Source organism: Bubalus kerabau, chromosome 10 (genome assembly GCF_029407905.1).
Source record: "Bubalus kerabau isolate K-KA32 ecotype Philippines breed swamp buffalo chromosome 10, PCC_UOA_SB_1v2, whole genome shotgun sequence".
Classification (NCBI taxonomy): domain Eukaryota; kingdom Metazoa; phylum Chordata; class Mammalia; order Artiodactyla; family Bovidae; genus Bubalus; species Bubalus kerabau.
Window position 1 is genome coordinate 90,821,467 of NC_073633.1, and position 15,758 is coordinate 90,837,224.

Consider the following 15,758-nt stretch of genomic DNA (forward strand, 5'->3'; position numbering starts at 1 on the left):
GGCTGGTTAGTATAAATTTGAGACTTTAGATGTCCTTGGATTTTCCTAGTTCATTTCCTTTGGTTTTACTTTTTAATCAGGTTTCATGCCAAATGAACAATGTTGGATGCTTAAATGAGGCAATCTATTGAGTCCCTAGTCCAGCACCTGGCACATATAGCAGGCACCCATCAAATGCCAACTCCCTTCACTCTCCCTTGTCCTGGAAAATGCCAGACTGTGGTTCAGCAAGCTCATGAGGACAAGGGGAGTTGGGTCTGGCTTTGATCATAGTGGGCCTGACTTTAAAGGGGGAGGCATTGGGAGGGGAAGGTGAGATGCTGGGGATTCAGACAGGGATTTGTCTGTCCTTCACCACCTAGTGACTCTGCTTCTGTAGTAGCGGCATTGGGAAGCGGGGGTGGTCTCCCTTCACCAGACACACAGGCTCATCTCTCACCTCCAGGATCTTCTGAATCCAGGCAAGCCCTGGCTGTGGGAAGCCTGGAGGCAGAGAGGAGTCTGCACCTATCTTTGGATTAAGGGCAGGACTTCCTTCCAGAAAGAACCTTGATTTACCCTCACCCATTCTTGTCTCAGCCAGTTGGGAGCACATGACCCAGGCCTTTTGTGAGCCTTTGACACCCCAGCCTGGCAGGGAGGTGAAAGTGGCAGGGCTGCCGGGAGCTGGCATGATGGTGGCAGGTTCAAGCCAGTCTGTGAGGACATCAGTGGGCAATGTCACAGCCAACTTGTGACACTGAGAAAGGGGGCTGGGATGAGGGCTCATTCATTCATGTTTTTCAACTAGCATGTATTGGTCCAACACATGAACATTTGTCAGGTGTCCACACACGGTCATCTAAGGATACGGTCCAGCTTACAGCCTAACAAGCTTTAGCCAGTAGATCAAGCTTGATGCCTGAGGCACCTCCCAGATATCAACCTTCCCTCTACCATGCAACTCAAGTGGTGGGCAGAGGTGCACAGAGGGGAGCCCCTGGGATCTCATGTATGCAAAGTTACTGTGCTCCCATGCTGTCAGGGCAGACAGGATGCCAAAATCCCACTAAGGGAACAGAGAGGCTCCTGGAATCCTTAGACAGGTCTCTCTGTGCACAGGAGTGGGCTCAGCATCAAGGAGAACAGTCAGGCATAAGCTGGAAGGGGAGCTGGTGGTGGGCAGTGCAGGGGGAGGGACAAGGAAATGATGGGGAGGGATCAGGAGATGGTGGGGAGGATCCAAGGGATGATGGAGAGGGACAGGAGATGGTGGGGAGGGATAAGGAGATGATGGGGAGGGATAGGAGATGATGGGGAGGGATAGGAGATGATGGGGAGGAGCCAGGAGATGATGGGGAGGGATAGGAGATGATGGGGAGGGACCAGGAGATGGTGGGGAGGGATAAGGAGATGATCGGGAGGGACAACAGATGGTGGAAAGGGACCAGGAGATGATGGGGAGGAGCCAGGAGATGATGGGGAGGGGCAGCAGATGGTGGGGAGGAGCCAGGAGATGATGGGGCCGGCACCCCATTCCTTACCTTGGCAATGTCCTTTCCTGACCATGATGTAGCCCTGGTCACACTCACAGTGGTAGGAACCCTCCGTGTTGGTGCACCGACCCCGGTTGCACACTCCTGGCTGCTCACACTCATCTATATCTGTGAACACAAAGAAAAGTCCTGAGTTGGGGCCAGGCCTGCAGGGGGTCCTGGGGCATCCCCTCAGAGGCCAAGGTCAAGGATGTGCATGATGAGGCCCAGACAGGGAAGACGTCCTTGCCAGAGCCATGAATGGCAGGGGCTCCGAGGCCAAGTCAGACTAACCTAGCTCAGGCCTCTGCAAACTCGTGAGTTTCCTTCTCCCAGGGAAGGTGGCTACTTTGGGGGCCCTTGGAGACCCTCACAGCTGTCTGCTCACTCCAGTGTAAGGGCTGGTCTTGAAGTCAGGTGGCAGTGGATATGCCACTCTCCGAGGAGGCCACCAAAGTCCCCCTCATGACCCCAATACATCCCCCAGAGCTCTGCTCCTAGAGTTCTTAGGGGCCTTCTTAAAGGTTAGTGAAGTTGTTCAGTTGTGTCCAACTCTTTGCGACCCCATGGACTGTAGCCGACTAGGCTCCTCCATCTATGGGATTTTCCAGGCAAGAGTACTGGAGTGGGTTGCCTTTTCCTTCTCCAGGGGATCTTCCCAACCCAGGGATTGAACCCAGGTCTCCTGCATTGCAGGCAGACGCTTTACCGTCTGAGCCACCAGGGAATCCCAAAGCTAGGGATTAAAGGTTAGGGATTGGGATTCCCTGGTGATCCCTGGTGATCCAGTGGTTAGGACTTGGTCCTCTCACTGCCAGGGGCCTAGGTTCAATCCCTGGTTGGGGAGCTAAGATCCTGCAAGCTGTGTGGAGTAGCCAAAAAAAAAAAAGGTTAGGAATTAAGCAGCCAGTGAGAGACAGTATCTTAGGCAGCTGTGGATCTGTTCCCGTGGTTTTTTCTATTGTCCCAAAGCATAATGGGGCCCTATAATGGCTTGAAAGCCCAAGCCTGGTCGTGCCCTCCTCTGTTAAGGCCCTACCAGGGTTCCCTGCTGCTTAGGCTGCTTCACAAGGCCTCACCCCAGCCTTGCTGTGTTTGCCGGTCCCCACTGGTCTAGCCTCTAAGCCTTTGTTCACACAAATGCCTCTGCTTGGTTTGATGGCCAGCAGAAACTTGCTCCCATTTCAAGGATGGGTTCAATTTATCAACTCTAGATGGCTCTGGCCACCCCCCCATTCTCTGCCCACCACAGCCAAATTAATAGAGGACTCGTCTTTTCCCCCCACTCCCACTCCCAGCAATGGTTCAACACTTCACAGAGGCTCTGTGCAGATGAGATGAGGTCATCCAGGTGAAGGGCTTAGCACAGCACCTGCCTGGCATGAGGTAAGCACTGAATTATTATTACTGTGCTCAGTCTCCAAGTCGTGTCCAACTCTCTGCGACCCTGTGGACTGTGGCCCGTCCATGGGCTCCTCTGTCCATGGGATTCTCTAGGCAAGAATACTGGAGTGGGTTGCCATTTCCTTCTCCAATTATTATTATTATTATTATTCCAGCACTAAACCTACTTTGTAAAACCCAAGCCCCTCTGCCTGGCATGTGAGATCTCTCATGACCTGGCCCCTGCCTGGTTCTCTCACCGTGGTTCCTGCCTCCCACACGCCTCCTAGCCTCAACAGCCACATGGAACCTGCTTCTGGGCTTCTGCCTGCTCTGCCTCCTTGCCTGGAGTGGCTTCACACCCACCAGCTTGGCTGTCTCCTTTCCATCTCTCAGTGAGGCTGCCCTCGCCCTTCCAACCCACATGGCCTTTCCCAGGGTTCCCTTAGGGATGAGTAGGGATGAGTAACTGCTTCCCCGCACCCCCATGACTTCTGAGAATGTGCCTATTATTCCCAGGCCCTTAGTGCCTAGCCCAGAACCCCCAAAGTACCTAATGCATGAGTGGGATTATAAGCATTTGTTTTCAGACAGTGTTTTCATCTGAGCAATACCTCATAACACTTCAGTGCAGACTGGAGTCACTAGCAGAGTGTGTAAAACGGGCACTCCGAGGCCCATGTCCAGAGATTCTGACCCAGTAGTACTGGGGTGGGCCTAGGAACCTGCATTTTAATAGCTCTCCAAGCAATTCTGAAATAACTGGTCCTCACTTTGGGAAGCTCTATTCCCAGTGGAAGAGGAAAGGAAACTTGCTAAAGGACTCACTAACTGCTGGGGCCAGGATGACTGCTGGATGAATAAGGCTGGGAAAACGGACTTGTTTTATGGAAAAAAATGGAGGTGGAAAAAACTCAGTCTTAACACGCATACAAGGATGGACTCCAGATGGATTAAAACATGTTGTAAGGGACTTCCCTGGAGATCCAGCAGCTAAGACTTCGCAATCCCAAAGTGAGAGGCCGGGGTTGGGTCCCTGATCCGGGAACTAGATCCCACACACCACAACTAAGACCCAGCACAGCCAAATAAATAAAATACATAACTAAATAAATAAAAAGAACATGTCATGAAAGGCAAAACTGTAACTGTAATAAAGGAAGGTGTAGAATATATTTGTGACTTATAGTGGGGAAGGAATTTTTACATAAATCCCTCAAAGCATAAAAATAAAGCAAAAAAGGTAAATTTCTGTACACCAGAACTAAGAATTTCTGTTCAAAGAAGGATACGTGGATAACGTCAATGGGCAGAGGACAAGAGGTAAGAATTATCATATCTAAACCCAGGCAAGTATCTGGAATATATAAGGAACTCCTAAACAGCCACAAGGAAAAACAGGAATGACCACTGAACTGAGCAAAAGATGACGACAAGCAATTTCCAGGTAAGGAAACCCAATGGCTAACATATGAAGAGATGCTCATATTTACTAGTAAAGCAAATGTTATTTTAAATATTTAATTTAAATTATTATTTAATAATAATTATTGCTCAGTCATGTCTGACTCTTTGTTACCCTATGGACTGTAGCCCACCAGGCTCCTCTGTTCATGGGATTCTTAAGGCAGAAATGCTGGAGTGGGTTGCCATTTCCTCCTCGGGGGGAATCGTCCTGTCCCAGGAATTGAACCTGGGTCTCCTGCACTGCAGGCGGATTCTTTACCGCTCAGCCATTGGGGAAGCTCAAATATTTAACAGTCAAATAATTTGTTCTCGAAATTGTAGTGGTTTCTATTAATTAGATAAATTAATGAAATAATTTATAACTAAAAATATTTAAAATAAGGAGGATACTCTTTTACGAGAGCAGCAACATTTAGAAAATGAATGTTATTGGATGAGGCCTCATCAAGTGGCAGCCACGCCCTGTTGGAGAAGCTCTGAGAGCTGACCTTGAGCCTCCGGCCTCCTCCCCCAGCTGGCAGGCTGGCAGAGACATCCAGACACCCGGGCTGGCACGCGGCAGGACCCATTGTCTGGGTCAGACCTGGGGACACCCTTCTCTGCAGCAGCCACTGCCTGTCCCGGGCCAGCACCTTGGGCTGGGCCTGCAGGGAGCAGTGCCTCGGCCCGCAGCACTTGCCAAGGCTGCAAAGCCCACCAGAGAAGCCCCTTAGCCCCCAGGCCTCTGCCCTCGATAACTCCAGGCTGTTCTGAGCACTGCTGCCTGAGTCACCTCCCTGAGAGCCGGCTGACCGCACCGCCGCCCTCTGCTCGCAGACCTCTGCTGGCTGCCACTGTCTGTGGGACGGCGACCAAGCACTTCAGCCTGGCGCTCAAGACACAGCAAACTGGCGTGGGTTCCCGCCACTTCCTCCACATACCGGGCACTCCCGTCACTCTGGATTTATCGTTATTCCCAGAGCGCGCCAGGCTTGTTCATGGCTCTGCCCTCTGCAAAAACGCTTCCCTTCCCCTGAAATACCCTCAGCTTCCTCTTTTCCTTCACCGTGTGTGTGTGTGTGTCTGTGTGTCTGTGTGTCTGTGTGTGAGGGAGGGTGTTGGAAGCAAACCATGCTTTGGGGCCAGGTCGATTTTGATTCTGCTTCCAGCTCAGCCACGGCTCTAGGTGTGAGGTCTCTGGGTGTTTCAATTCACCTCTCTGAGCCTCAGTTTGTTAAACTGTGAAATGGGGATAAGGGTTTCTACTGCATGGGGTTGGGTGGGATGATGAGCGTCACAAAATAAAGGGCTCTCGATGGCTCTGGCACATGAGAACAGCTCATTAAATGGTAGCTGTTATTATTCTGGCCCCACTCAAACATCCCTGTGGGAAACCTTCGCACTTTCTTCCATGGAACCAGTGCGTCTTCATTCCACAGTGCCAGAGTCCACGCCTTACTCACTGCAGTGGCCAGAACCAGAAACGTGAGTCCTGAGAACAGCAGGGCCATTCTCCAGGTGAAGGATTCCGACTGGGTTATGAGTCTTGCGGCACTGCTTGGAAACCACCGCGTCCTATTCTCTGTAAACTCGTTAGTAAAAATGTAAGCGGAGTGTTTCACATGTGGTATAAATGCTGCATATTAAAGGGCCTTTGTTGGAGGTGTCTTTGTCCAGCGACCCCACGCAGAGGTTCCCAGGGAAGCTTAAAGCTTGTAGGCATCTCCCAGCAAAGGCGCCCAGCTCCCCAGGCTGCCCAGAGTCCCAGTTGGTGTCCTCACAGGTCACCCTCTGTACCCAATAGGAAAGAAACTCCTTGTCACTCAGAATTTGGGGACCTGGCTGCTCGTCTTCATCTCTAGCAATGTCCCCAGGTTTCCCCTCATACTCTCGGCTCCCGTCACAGTTCCTTGGAGTGGTGGTGAATATTTTGCTGCCTTTCAGATTCACACCCCTCCATCTGGTCTCAGCAACCTCAGCCTCAGTGTAGGCTGCTTCCTCCCAGGTCCAAGTCTGAGCCCTGGTCTCGGTTCCTGCGGTTCCCCCCCATTCCGCACACTGCAGTGCTGTAACTAGGTGCTGCAGATGCCTGGATCCTCCTCCACCCAAACACCACCTGTGGGGTCCTGTACCCCTCCCAGGGGCAAGGGCAGCTCAGCTTACCTTGGCATTCCTGTGTGGCCCCCGAGGCGGCCAGCTTGTAGCCAGGGTAGCAGAAGCAGGAGTAGGAGCCCACACGGTTGACACAGCGTCCCCTTCCTTTGCAGGGGTCCCTCAGACACTCATTGTCATCTGAGCAGAGGGAGATGGGGAGGGCAGTCAGGGGGGCCCTTCTCTGGGTAGCTGTGAGCCACTTGCCATGCTAAGGGCTGGATAGGGGATGGTGCTGTGGGGGCAAGGAGGGGTTGAGGGAGCAGAGGAGACTGGGGAGACGAAAAATCTCTGACCCTGGGGACCTTGAAGTCCATCCATCGGCTCATTCAGGAACCAAGGGCCTGGGGCAGTGGCCCTGCACCCCCTCTCTGCCCCGTGTCCCCGTTCCCGGGGGCCCGTGATCATTTCCTTTCTCCTTCAAGGCACAGGAGATGTGTCTCCCTTGTATAAAAAACTGGGGGAGTGGATCAGGCCCACACTGGATGATTTATGTGTTGTGCCTCCAAACTTCTTCCCCAGGGATGGCTGTGGTGGAGACAGCAGATCAGGCTTCGGTCTGCTATGCAGACAGTGAGATGACCAGTCTGAGGGATGGGTTGATCTCAGAGCCAAGGGCACCAAGTAAAAGGTGTTCTTTTTCTGGGCTCCAAGGCCCAGGGGTGGCTTCCCACTCTTCTGAAGACTCTTCAGATGGTCCTTCCAGAGACCAGCCTCCCCAAGGTTAAGGTTAGCTTTGTCCACAGGGACTGTGGCTCCTCTGCCCATCAACCACACAGTGCTGCTTGGACTTTTGGTTGCCTTGGCCTCTGGACTGGCCCCCAGCCCTGCCCCCACCCACCCCAGCCACCGAGCGAGTCCCGGCCGCCTGCATGGACACCTGTGCAGTAGGCCTGGCTGGGGTGCAGCCGGTAGCCGGGGCTGCAGATGCATCTGTATCCATCCGGGAGGTTCACACAGGTGCCCGGGCCACAGATGTTGGTGGCCCCAGCAGCACATCTGTCTATGCCTGTGGGAGACAGCACAGCTGAGGCTGTGGCGGGGTGGGGACGGGTGAGGGCAGTGGACTGGGATGGGGGAGGGTGGGGGCAGGGCACGCAAGGACAGGAGCCTCACCCCAGCCTTGGCTGGGCCCTACCACATCCACGTATAGCAAGGCATTGTATAAGACCCCATGCACGGCCCCTCTTCCCAGGAACCCGAGCCCTACCAGGATGGAGCGTGCAGTAGCGCATCCTTCTGACTGAGACCCAGGGGTTCCAGTAACCTGTGTCCTACATCCCAGCAAAGGGCTTCCGCCCCTGAGGCCCCCAGGCTGACCACACCCTGAATACAGGGTCAGTTCTCACCCAGAGTGAGGGCTTCCCTCCCCTGGTACACCTTGCCTTGCCCAGTTTCTCCCAGACAGGCAGACAGATCTGGTGAGTAGGGTCTTGGGAAAACTGCCAGGTGATGAGGGTAGAGGTGGGCTGGGGCCAGCAAAGCAGGGCCTTGAATTCCACACTGAGACAAGCTGGTAAGAAAGAGGGTCATGGGAGTCGGGGTACAATCAGAGCTATCTCAGGAAGACTACATCTCTCATATAACGCCTTGATCAGAAAGGCAGGAAGGTGGCAGATGGATGGGGGTGGGAGGGGAAGCACAGGGGCCCCTAGAAACCCACCAAAATGAATTAAACAAGGCCTGCCCTGGGTGCTGGTGATGGGGTAGAAAGTGGAAGCAGATACTGAATTCAGAAACAGTTTGGAGACTCGCCAGGACTCAGGGCTGAGGCTGCATGGAGGGCAGAGATTATAGCTTGTTTGAACCTGTGTCCTTAACACTAGAAAAGTACCCGGCACTTAAAGCATTGCTGAATGAACAGATGACTGAATGAACGAGAGAGGCTTTCACGGTAAGTCTTAGCCCGAAGCCTACACACCCAGGGTCCCCGCCTGGCCCCACAGCACTGAGGAAACCCCTGGAGACCCCAGGGAATGGGCCGGGACAGGTCTGTGTTAGTGCATAACAGGGCTTCACAGTGTTTGCAAGGTTGAACAGAACTGAATGCCCACACTGGCCTATGTGTGAGGCTACCCTGCCCCTGGCCTGGCTCCGAATTTGTGTCAGCCTGGGGGCTCAGGAGGACCCCTAGCCAGGAGCTACATGTCCTCCCCAAGAGTTAAGGCTGGGGATGGCGAGGGGGGAAGGGACCAGGAGAAAGGTTCTGGACTGTGTGTGTGTGCGGGGTTGTGTCCTCACAAAGCTGACGCCCCAGCTCTGCCCCTGAACCCAGCTCATCTTGCCTGCTGAGCGGCGGGGGGCCTAGGACACTCCCTGGAGCAGTGCACTGAGCCCAGAGAAGAGGGGTCCTGGAGGGGGGCAGCAGGGATGTCCCGGTTCAGGCCTAGGAAGGCCAAACTCCCAGCCCAATCACTCTCTGGACTGTTCCCTCAACCGGCAGGGTCTCTCCCTTTGCTGAAGGAAATACCGCTCACCCCAAGGTGACCTCAGTCTATGAGGTTAAAAGCAGCAAGGCCCTGACGAGGGCACTCATGGGGGTACACATGTGAGCACACACGTGGACATACACACATGTGAGCACATACACACATATGAGCACACAAGTGAGCACACATATGTGAGCACACACGTGAGCAGACACACACGAGCACACATGTACATGTGAGCACACACGTGTGATAACACACATGAGCACATACACATGTGAGTGCACACACGAGCACACACACATATGTGAACACACGCATGAGCACACACACATGAGTGCACACACAAGCACAAGCACACACACATGTGGGCACAAATGCATGAGCACACACGTGAGCACATACACTTACATGAGCACACACACAAACACACACGTGAGCACATACACACACGTGAGCACATACACACACGCGAGCACACACACGAGCACATATGCATACGTGAGCACACATGCATACGTGAGCACACACACACATGTGAGCACACACATGAGCAGGGAGCAGCTGTGCCAGCACCGTCCCTGCTTCTCTGGAACCAAGTCCCCAGACAAGGAGGCTTTGAGGAGGGTGCATTCCAGAGCAAGGTGGGTATGCCAGGGCTCTCCCCCGCACCACACCCCCTCACCGCAGCAGCGGCCAGAGCCGGGGACACAAGCTCCTGGGCAGCCAAACAACTTTAGACATAGAACCACTTTCCCTCCTGAAAGTCGGCCCTCCCCGTGGGCAGCAGACTGCCCGCCACCAGGGCACTCAGCCAACTCGGGGTCAACAGCCTGGAAGAGTCGGGATCCTGGAGGCCCCACGGATGCCCCTTCCTGGAGAGGGTCCCCCCGGGTTCTCCTAGAAGGCGAACTCTCCCTTCTCTTTCTCCTGCCTGGCTTGACTGGTGCTCCAGACAGGACTCCTCCGGTCACTAGGGGCACCCCGTGCCCTCTGTGGGATGCAGCCAGGGGTGCTGACCCCGGCAGGACTCCACTGAGCACTGTGCGTCTTGGGGGAGAGCCGGGAGCACCTTGAGGGGCTGCTGCACATACCTGAGGGCGCCGGGGTCACCAGCACATCGGTGGGGGCAGTCACTTGTGCTTCTTCCCTGGCCTCCGGGATCCCCTGTTCAGGCACTGATGGTGTTGGTGTTCCCAGGGCACCTCCTGTGGAGGGAAGAGGGGTGGGGATGCAAGTGGGCCTTGGCCCCTGGGCTGCCCACTTTCCTACCTCCTGGACAGCATTCCCTCCAGAGATGCCAGGCAGCGCCCTTCCCTCCCCTCTGCCGTCAGGCTCCTAGAACAAGGGCTGGAGCCTGGGCGGGTCATCCCCTCTGCCTCCTAGTTTCCTGAAACTCCACTTGGCTCCAAACAGTAGAGACTCTAAGAGCGCATCTAGTCTCACCCTCCGCTTCACAGGGGAGGAGGTGGAGGCTTGCGGGAACAGCCACTAGTCCACGCTGCTAGCTTCTTGGAGACAAGCCGAAGCCCAGGCCTACTTCAGCTTTCTCCTTCTGCTTGCAAAACACTTTAGAGTTACAGAGCTCTGCCTCAAACACTAACATCTCACCTGCCTTAAGAGGCAGCGGGGCAGGCATTCGTGTCCACCTCACAGCAGAGGAAGCTGAAGCTGACTTCTGAACAGTGTCCTGTCCCCAGCCAGACAGCTGGGCTCTTTGGAGCTCTAATCATCTCCTGATGGGCTCTGCAAAGCTCTAACCATCTCCTGAGGGAAGGCAGGCCTGGGAGCAGAGCCTTCTGGACCTGACCTGCCCCCGCTTCAGCCAGCTCTTCCTCTTTGGTTTCTTTTATTCCTCTGTGGTTCCTTTTGGTCTCAGCACCACGAAGGGCAGACCGAGTGCTGCAGCTGGGGAGGTATTCACAAGGCATAGCAGCGTCTTTCAGTGACCTTCTAACACCTTAGGTGTACAGAGCTCCCAGGAAAAGCGTTCACCTCTGACATCACCCGCAACCTCACCTGATCCGAGCCTCTGGCATCAGCTCACGCGTACTATCGCTACTCCTAGTTAAAGTCTTTCCTCCCTTCCTTTTGTTTCCTGGGCGCCACTAGGAGGAGGCACTCACCTGGGACCCAGGTGGATAGCTGGATAACACTGGTTGTCACCTGCACAGAAACGGGAGAAGGCGTCTCACTGCCTGGAGAATCCCATGGACGGAGGAGCCTGGTGGGCTACAGTCCATGGGGTCACATGACTGAAGTGACTTAGCACGCAGTTCTAGACCTCATATGCTGTGACGAAAGTCTGAGCAACAGCCAGGACTAAAGGACACATTCCTGCTCTCTTTCTGAAGGGGCCGCCCCGCTGACCTTCTCAAATGACAGAACTTGCACTGTAGCTGCCGGAAAAACCAGAGCTGCGATTATTACTTCTTTCAGGGTACAAGTGGGTCTTGGGATCAACTCTCCCACCTTGGCTTCTCTGTTAGTAAAATCCTGCGTACACTGGATCGTTCTCCCTTCCCTCCCTCATGTGACACTGCCCTGCAGCCTCAGGGCTACCAGGTCCCGGTCTCTGCCACATTTGCCCAGCTCCTTGGTGGGATGACTCACTTACCTGGCTGGCCTGAGAGTCGCCTGGGGAGGAAAGGGGAGAGCGTGAGCTCAGGGAGGACACGTATGGCTGCCTGCTCCCGCCCCCCACGGCCAGGGCTGGTTCACTCTGTGACCTCCCTACTTTGTCCATAGCAGGCCCGGTGGCAGAGACAGCTCTAACTCATCTTACCTGCCCCTGCCACCCTTCCAGGACTGGCCAGCCCAGATCCCAGGATCCCCGGGCTGGGGGGCCTACAAGGTGGTCAGTTGGCGAGAGGACACCTCTGGCTTTCCTTGAATGCTCCTGGCGACAGGCGTCCCAGCCGCTCTGGGCCAGTCAGCACTTTTGGTCCTCACTGCAAGCCTCCCAGCCACGCAGGGTTGCTCCAGGCTCCAGGGCAAGGCAACAGTTCTAGGAAGCGGGATTGCTCCTGGCCAGCGCCCAGTTACCATGGTGACTGGGGCTCTGCCTGACTGCCCTGTCAGTCTGTTCCTGGTTTGCAGAGCACTTTGTTCATCACATAGTTCTCCCTGTTCTAATGCATCCTTGGACTCCATGCTACCAGTAGCCCAGGTGTGCCTTCTGCATGGTTTCCCAGGGCACCTGCCAGGGGTCCTCAAGCCCCATATCTTTCCAGCCCCCACGCCTCCTGGGCCCAAGGCAGTTGAGCTCTAGCCAGTGCTCTGACTCTAAGGCCATGGGAGGGGATCTGAAGCCCCTAGATTCCCTAGGATGCCAGCACCAGCCCCAGAAGCCGTGCAACAGGGGCAGGGGATGGAAAGGCAGGGTCAGCGGTGGTTGGGGGGGTGGTGCTATGGAGCACCCACCAGCAGCTCTCTGGGACATGGGCACCTCTTGACCCCAAAGGAGGAGGCATGAGAGGAGGATGCCTCCTCTCAAAGGAGGACCCCATGAGAGCAGGTTCCCAAGGCCAAGCTGCGTTTCCAGCTCCCTTTCCTAATGCCCCTGAGGTGGGATGCCATGGGCCCAGGGTAAACACCCCACTTCTCTCTGAGGTGCTGTAACCTGAGCGGGTGGGGAAGCCCTCAGACCTCCTCCCCAAACCAGATACCCTTGTCGGGGATGGTCTCGGCCTCCACCCAGGTGCCGGTGGCCGCCCGCAGTGGCTGCCTCTCTGCTGGCCCGGGCAGGGTCCCGTTGCGCTTCGGGCCGTGCTCCCTCGAGGGCCGGGCCAGTTCCTCCTCCTCAGCTTTCCTCATGGACAGGCGGATGTCTGAGCTCGAGTAGGTGTAGCCATGGCCCGCAGGGCAGATCTCCCTGAAGGCCTCTGCAAGTTCAAGGGTCAGAGGACCAGCTGAGGGGGTGCTGTTCCTGCAAGAATCCAGGGTCCTCCTTTCCCTCCCTCCTGGGGGGCAAGACAATGTGGCAGCAAGAAGGGAGAGGCCCCAGGTTGGGTTAAGGAATTGGTCAGGGAGGAGGACTCAGGGTCTCTGGCCTTAGGTTAGGTCCAGGGTAGGGGGACAGCGGCCACTGGCATGGAGGAAGCAGCTCAGTGGCTGGGGCCAAGAAGGGAACAGAGGGTTACCTGTGCCAGGCAGGGGGCATTTCTCACACAGGCTGCCCCAGGCTTTGCCCACTCGGCTGCAGCAGCATATCTGCTTGGTGATCCGCTGGGCCAAAGGCAGGGCACAGGTGCCGGGCCCCAGCAGCCGGTAGCACAGCCCCTGCTGCATGGAGACGGCCTTGTCCGCTGCAACGGGCACAGCGGCAGGTGAGGGTGGGCAGGAGGGGCTGGGTCACTGGGTATGTCAGCAGGTGGGGGGGGCAGGTGATGGGGGGCAGGTGAGGGTGGGCAGTTAGCCAGCGGGAGGAGAGAGGCAGAGGATGGTGCAGTGGCTGGCTACGCAGGCTCAGATCGGCCAGGCCTGTGTCTCGGTCTAGAAGTTGGGGCCCTGAAAGTGCTCACAGAACACGAGGAAGAGTGGCTGCAGGGATGCTTCAGCCCCTCCTCAGGTTATCTGTTTGAGGGGCCTGGACACCCAGCCTCACATGGGAGAGCTGAGAGCAGGGAAAGGGATGTGCTTGCTTGTCTCAGATTCTCAGTCCACGGTGTTGTCAAAAGCCATCCTGGGGGGCCTATGTGGGAGCAGTGTGCCCTGAGGGCCCCAGGGTCTCCCTGGGCGGATGAGTCAAGGTGAGAACCACCGGGCTGGTGGGGAGCTTTGAGGACAGGGGCCCTGCCTTGGCCATCTTCGCAGCCCAGGCAACTGGGGTAGTGTCTGGTTCATGCGGGTGCTCAGTCAATGCTCGCTGATGGATGGATGGAGGGCTAGATCCATGAATCAAAATCCCGTGGACTGCAGTGAACGTGAGCCACACTGGGCTTAGAGAATAACAGCCGGGGCCATCTCTGCCTCCCTGCCTGGAGGGTCTCTTTCCAGCATTAATAAATTAGTGACCGTGAACTCTTCCTGACATGTTCTCCCCACTCTCTATCCCCTCATCCTTTGCTGTCTCCTCTTACTATCTCCTCTGGGGACACTGGGGACGCTGGGTCCAGTCTCTCCCTTGCAAGGGTGCTCCCTCTTGTGAGGGTGGTGCTCGAGTCAGTTTGTCTTGTGGTCTCCCAGACCCAGGACTTGGCAGTTCACAGACTGAAGGCTTGGCCAGCCACAGGGAGCTTTGTTGAGCCTTGGGTGGCCGACCTGAGCTGAGTTGCTACTTTGCAGAGTCCAGTTGAGACTGGTTTTATTCAGTCCTGGTCAGGCCTCCCTGGTCTGGGCTGTGATGTCAGTTCTGCCATGGGGAGTGGCAAACAGGGGTGGGAGGTGGAGGGGGGCGGGGGCCATGGGCAAGCGACTGCTAGCCTGGGCCTCTCCCAGCTGGAAACCACAGAGGTCCCTGGAAACAGCTGCCTGAGTGTACACACAAGCACACACATAGACAGGATGCTGAGATGACTAGTGACACGTCTGTGCTCACGGACACAGAGCACGTTCAGACACGGGGACCACGGGATTTATGGAAAGGCCCTGGGGATGGCAGGCTCTTTAAGAAAGGTCTGCAGCAAAGCGCCCAGGCAGCTGGGCTCAGGCGCTGGAAGAGGCAGCCGCAGCTCAGCGAGATATCACAGCAATGCACATCCCCCCAGAGCAGATGAGGCAACAGATGGGACAGCAATGATGAGAGAGAAACAGAGGAGGTAGAAAATCCCAAACTGCAAAGCCTTCAAAGAAATGCCTGAAGCCAAAAGAGAAGCAGTGACTGTCTCCATCCCAGTAGGATGAAGCAGAGGGGGTTTGTTGGGGCCCAGTCCTAGGTGGAGAAGCTGCCTGGGGTCTAGGGGCATTTTTGCTCTCAGCTGGCCTGTGGACCCCCAGGGTCCCATCTCGCCCCCCAGCACCCCACCCCGGCCCCTCCCTGCACTCACACACACAGCGGCTCCTGGACGGATCCAGCAGGAGGCCGGGTCTGCAGGTACACAGGTAGCTGCCCCTCGTGTTCACGCACTCTGAGTCCTCGCACAGGCCCAGCGTCAGGCACTCGTTGACATCTGCAGGGAGCAGGGAGATGACCAGGGACCCGCCCCCCACCACCCATTTGGAGGAACCCAGGCAGAGCTCTGCTACGATTCTCCAAGTAGAAGAACAGCAATAAGAGAGCTGTTTACTCAGTGTGATCCCTCTCGCTGGGCCTCAATTTCTCATTTGTAAAGTGGGGATAATAGTAGTAACCACCATGTAGTCCCATTAGGGGGATAAAATTAGATAAACATTGCAAATCACTGGGTCCAGGAACTGGTGATTATGGTCATAATGTTAATGTTAGTGTTCATTGAGTGCCTAGCATGCCAGGGACCACACCAGCTGGTTTGCATATGATGTGTGTGTGTGTGTGTGTGTGTGTGTGTGTACGTGCTCAGTTGATCAGTTGTGTCTGGCTTTTTGTGACCCCATGGATTGGAACCCACCAGGCTCCTCTGTCCCTGGGATTCTCCAGGCAAGAATACTGGAGTGGGTTGCCATTTCCTACTCCAGCGGATCTTGCTGACCCAAGGATCAAACCCGCGTCTCCTGCATTGGCAGGCAGAGTGTTTACTACTGTGCCATCTGGGAAGCCCTTGCATATGATATCTTATTTACTTCTCACAATTTTATCAAGTAGGTCCACATGGCCTCATTTTACAAGTGAGGAAATTGAGGCTCCAGGAGTGACTTGCCCAAAGTCACTCAGCTAGTAAGTGGCATCCTGGGAAGTAACAAGGAGCAGATAAGGGGA

At 55.5% G+C, this 15,758-nt stretch overlaps 1 protein-coding gene across 1 annotated transcript in view; it reads right to left on the minus strand.

Moving 5' to 3' along the window:
* Positions 1 to 15,758, minus strand: part of LTBP2 (latent transforming growth factor beta binding protein 2) — a 109,591-nt gene that overhangs the window by 18,692 nt on the left and 75,141 nt on the right. Inside the window, 9 exon segments of the mRNA XM_055538655.1 lie at positions 1,524 to 1,643; positions 6,507 to 6,635; positions 7,375 to 7,503; positions 10,018 to 10,131; positions 11,050 to 11,089; positions 11,541 to 11,560; positions 12,592 to 12,807; positions 13,066 to 13,230; positions 14,911 to 15,033. Coding sequence (XP_055394630.1) covers positions 1,524 to 1,643; positions 6,507 to 6,635; positions 7,375 to 7,503; positions 10,018 to 10,131; positions 11,050 to 11,089; positions 11,541 to 11,560; positions 12,592 to 12,807; positions 13,066 to 13,230; positions 14,911 to 15,033 — 1,056 coding nt within the window.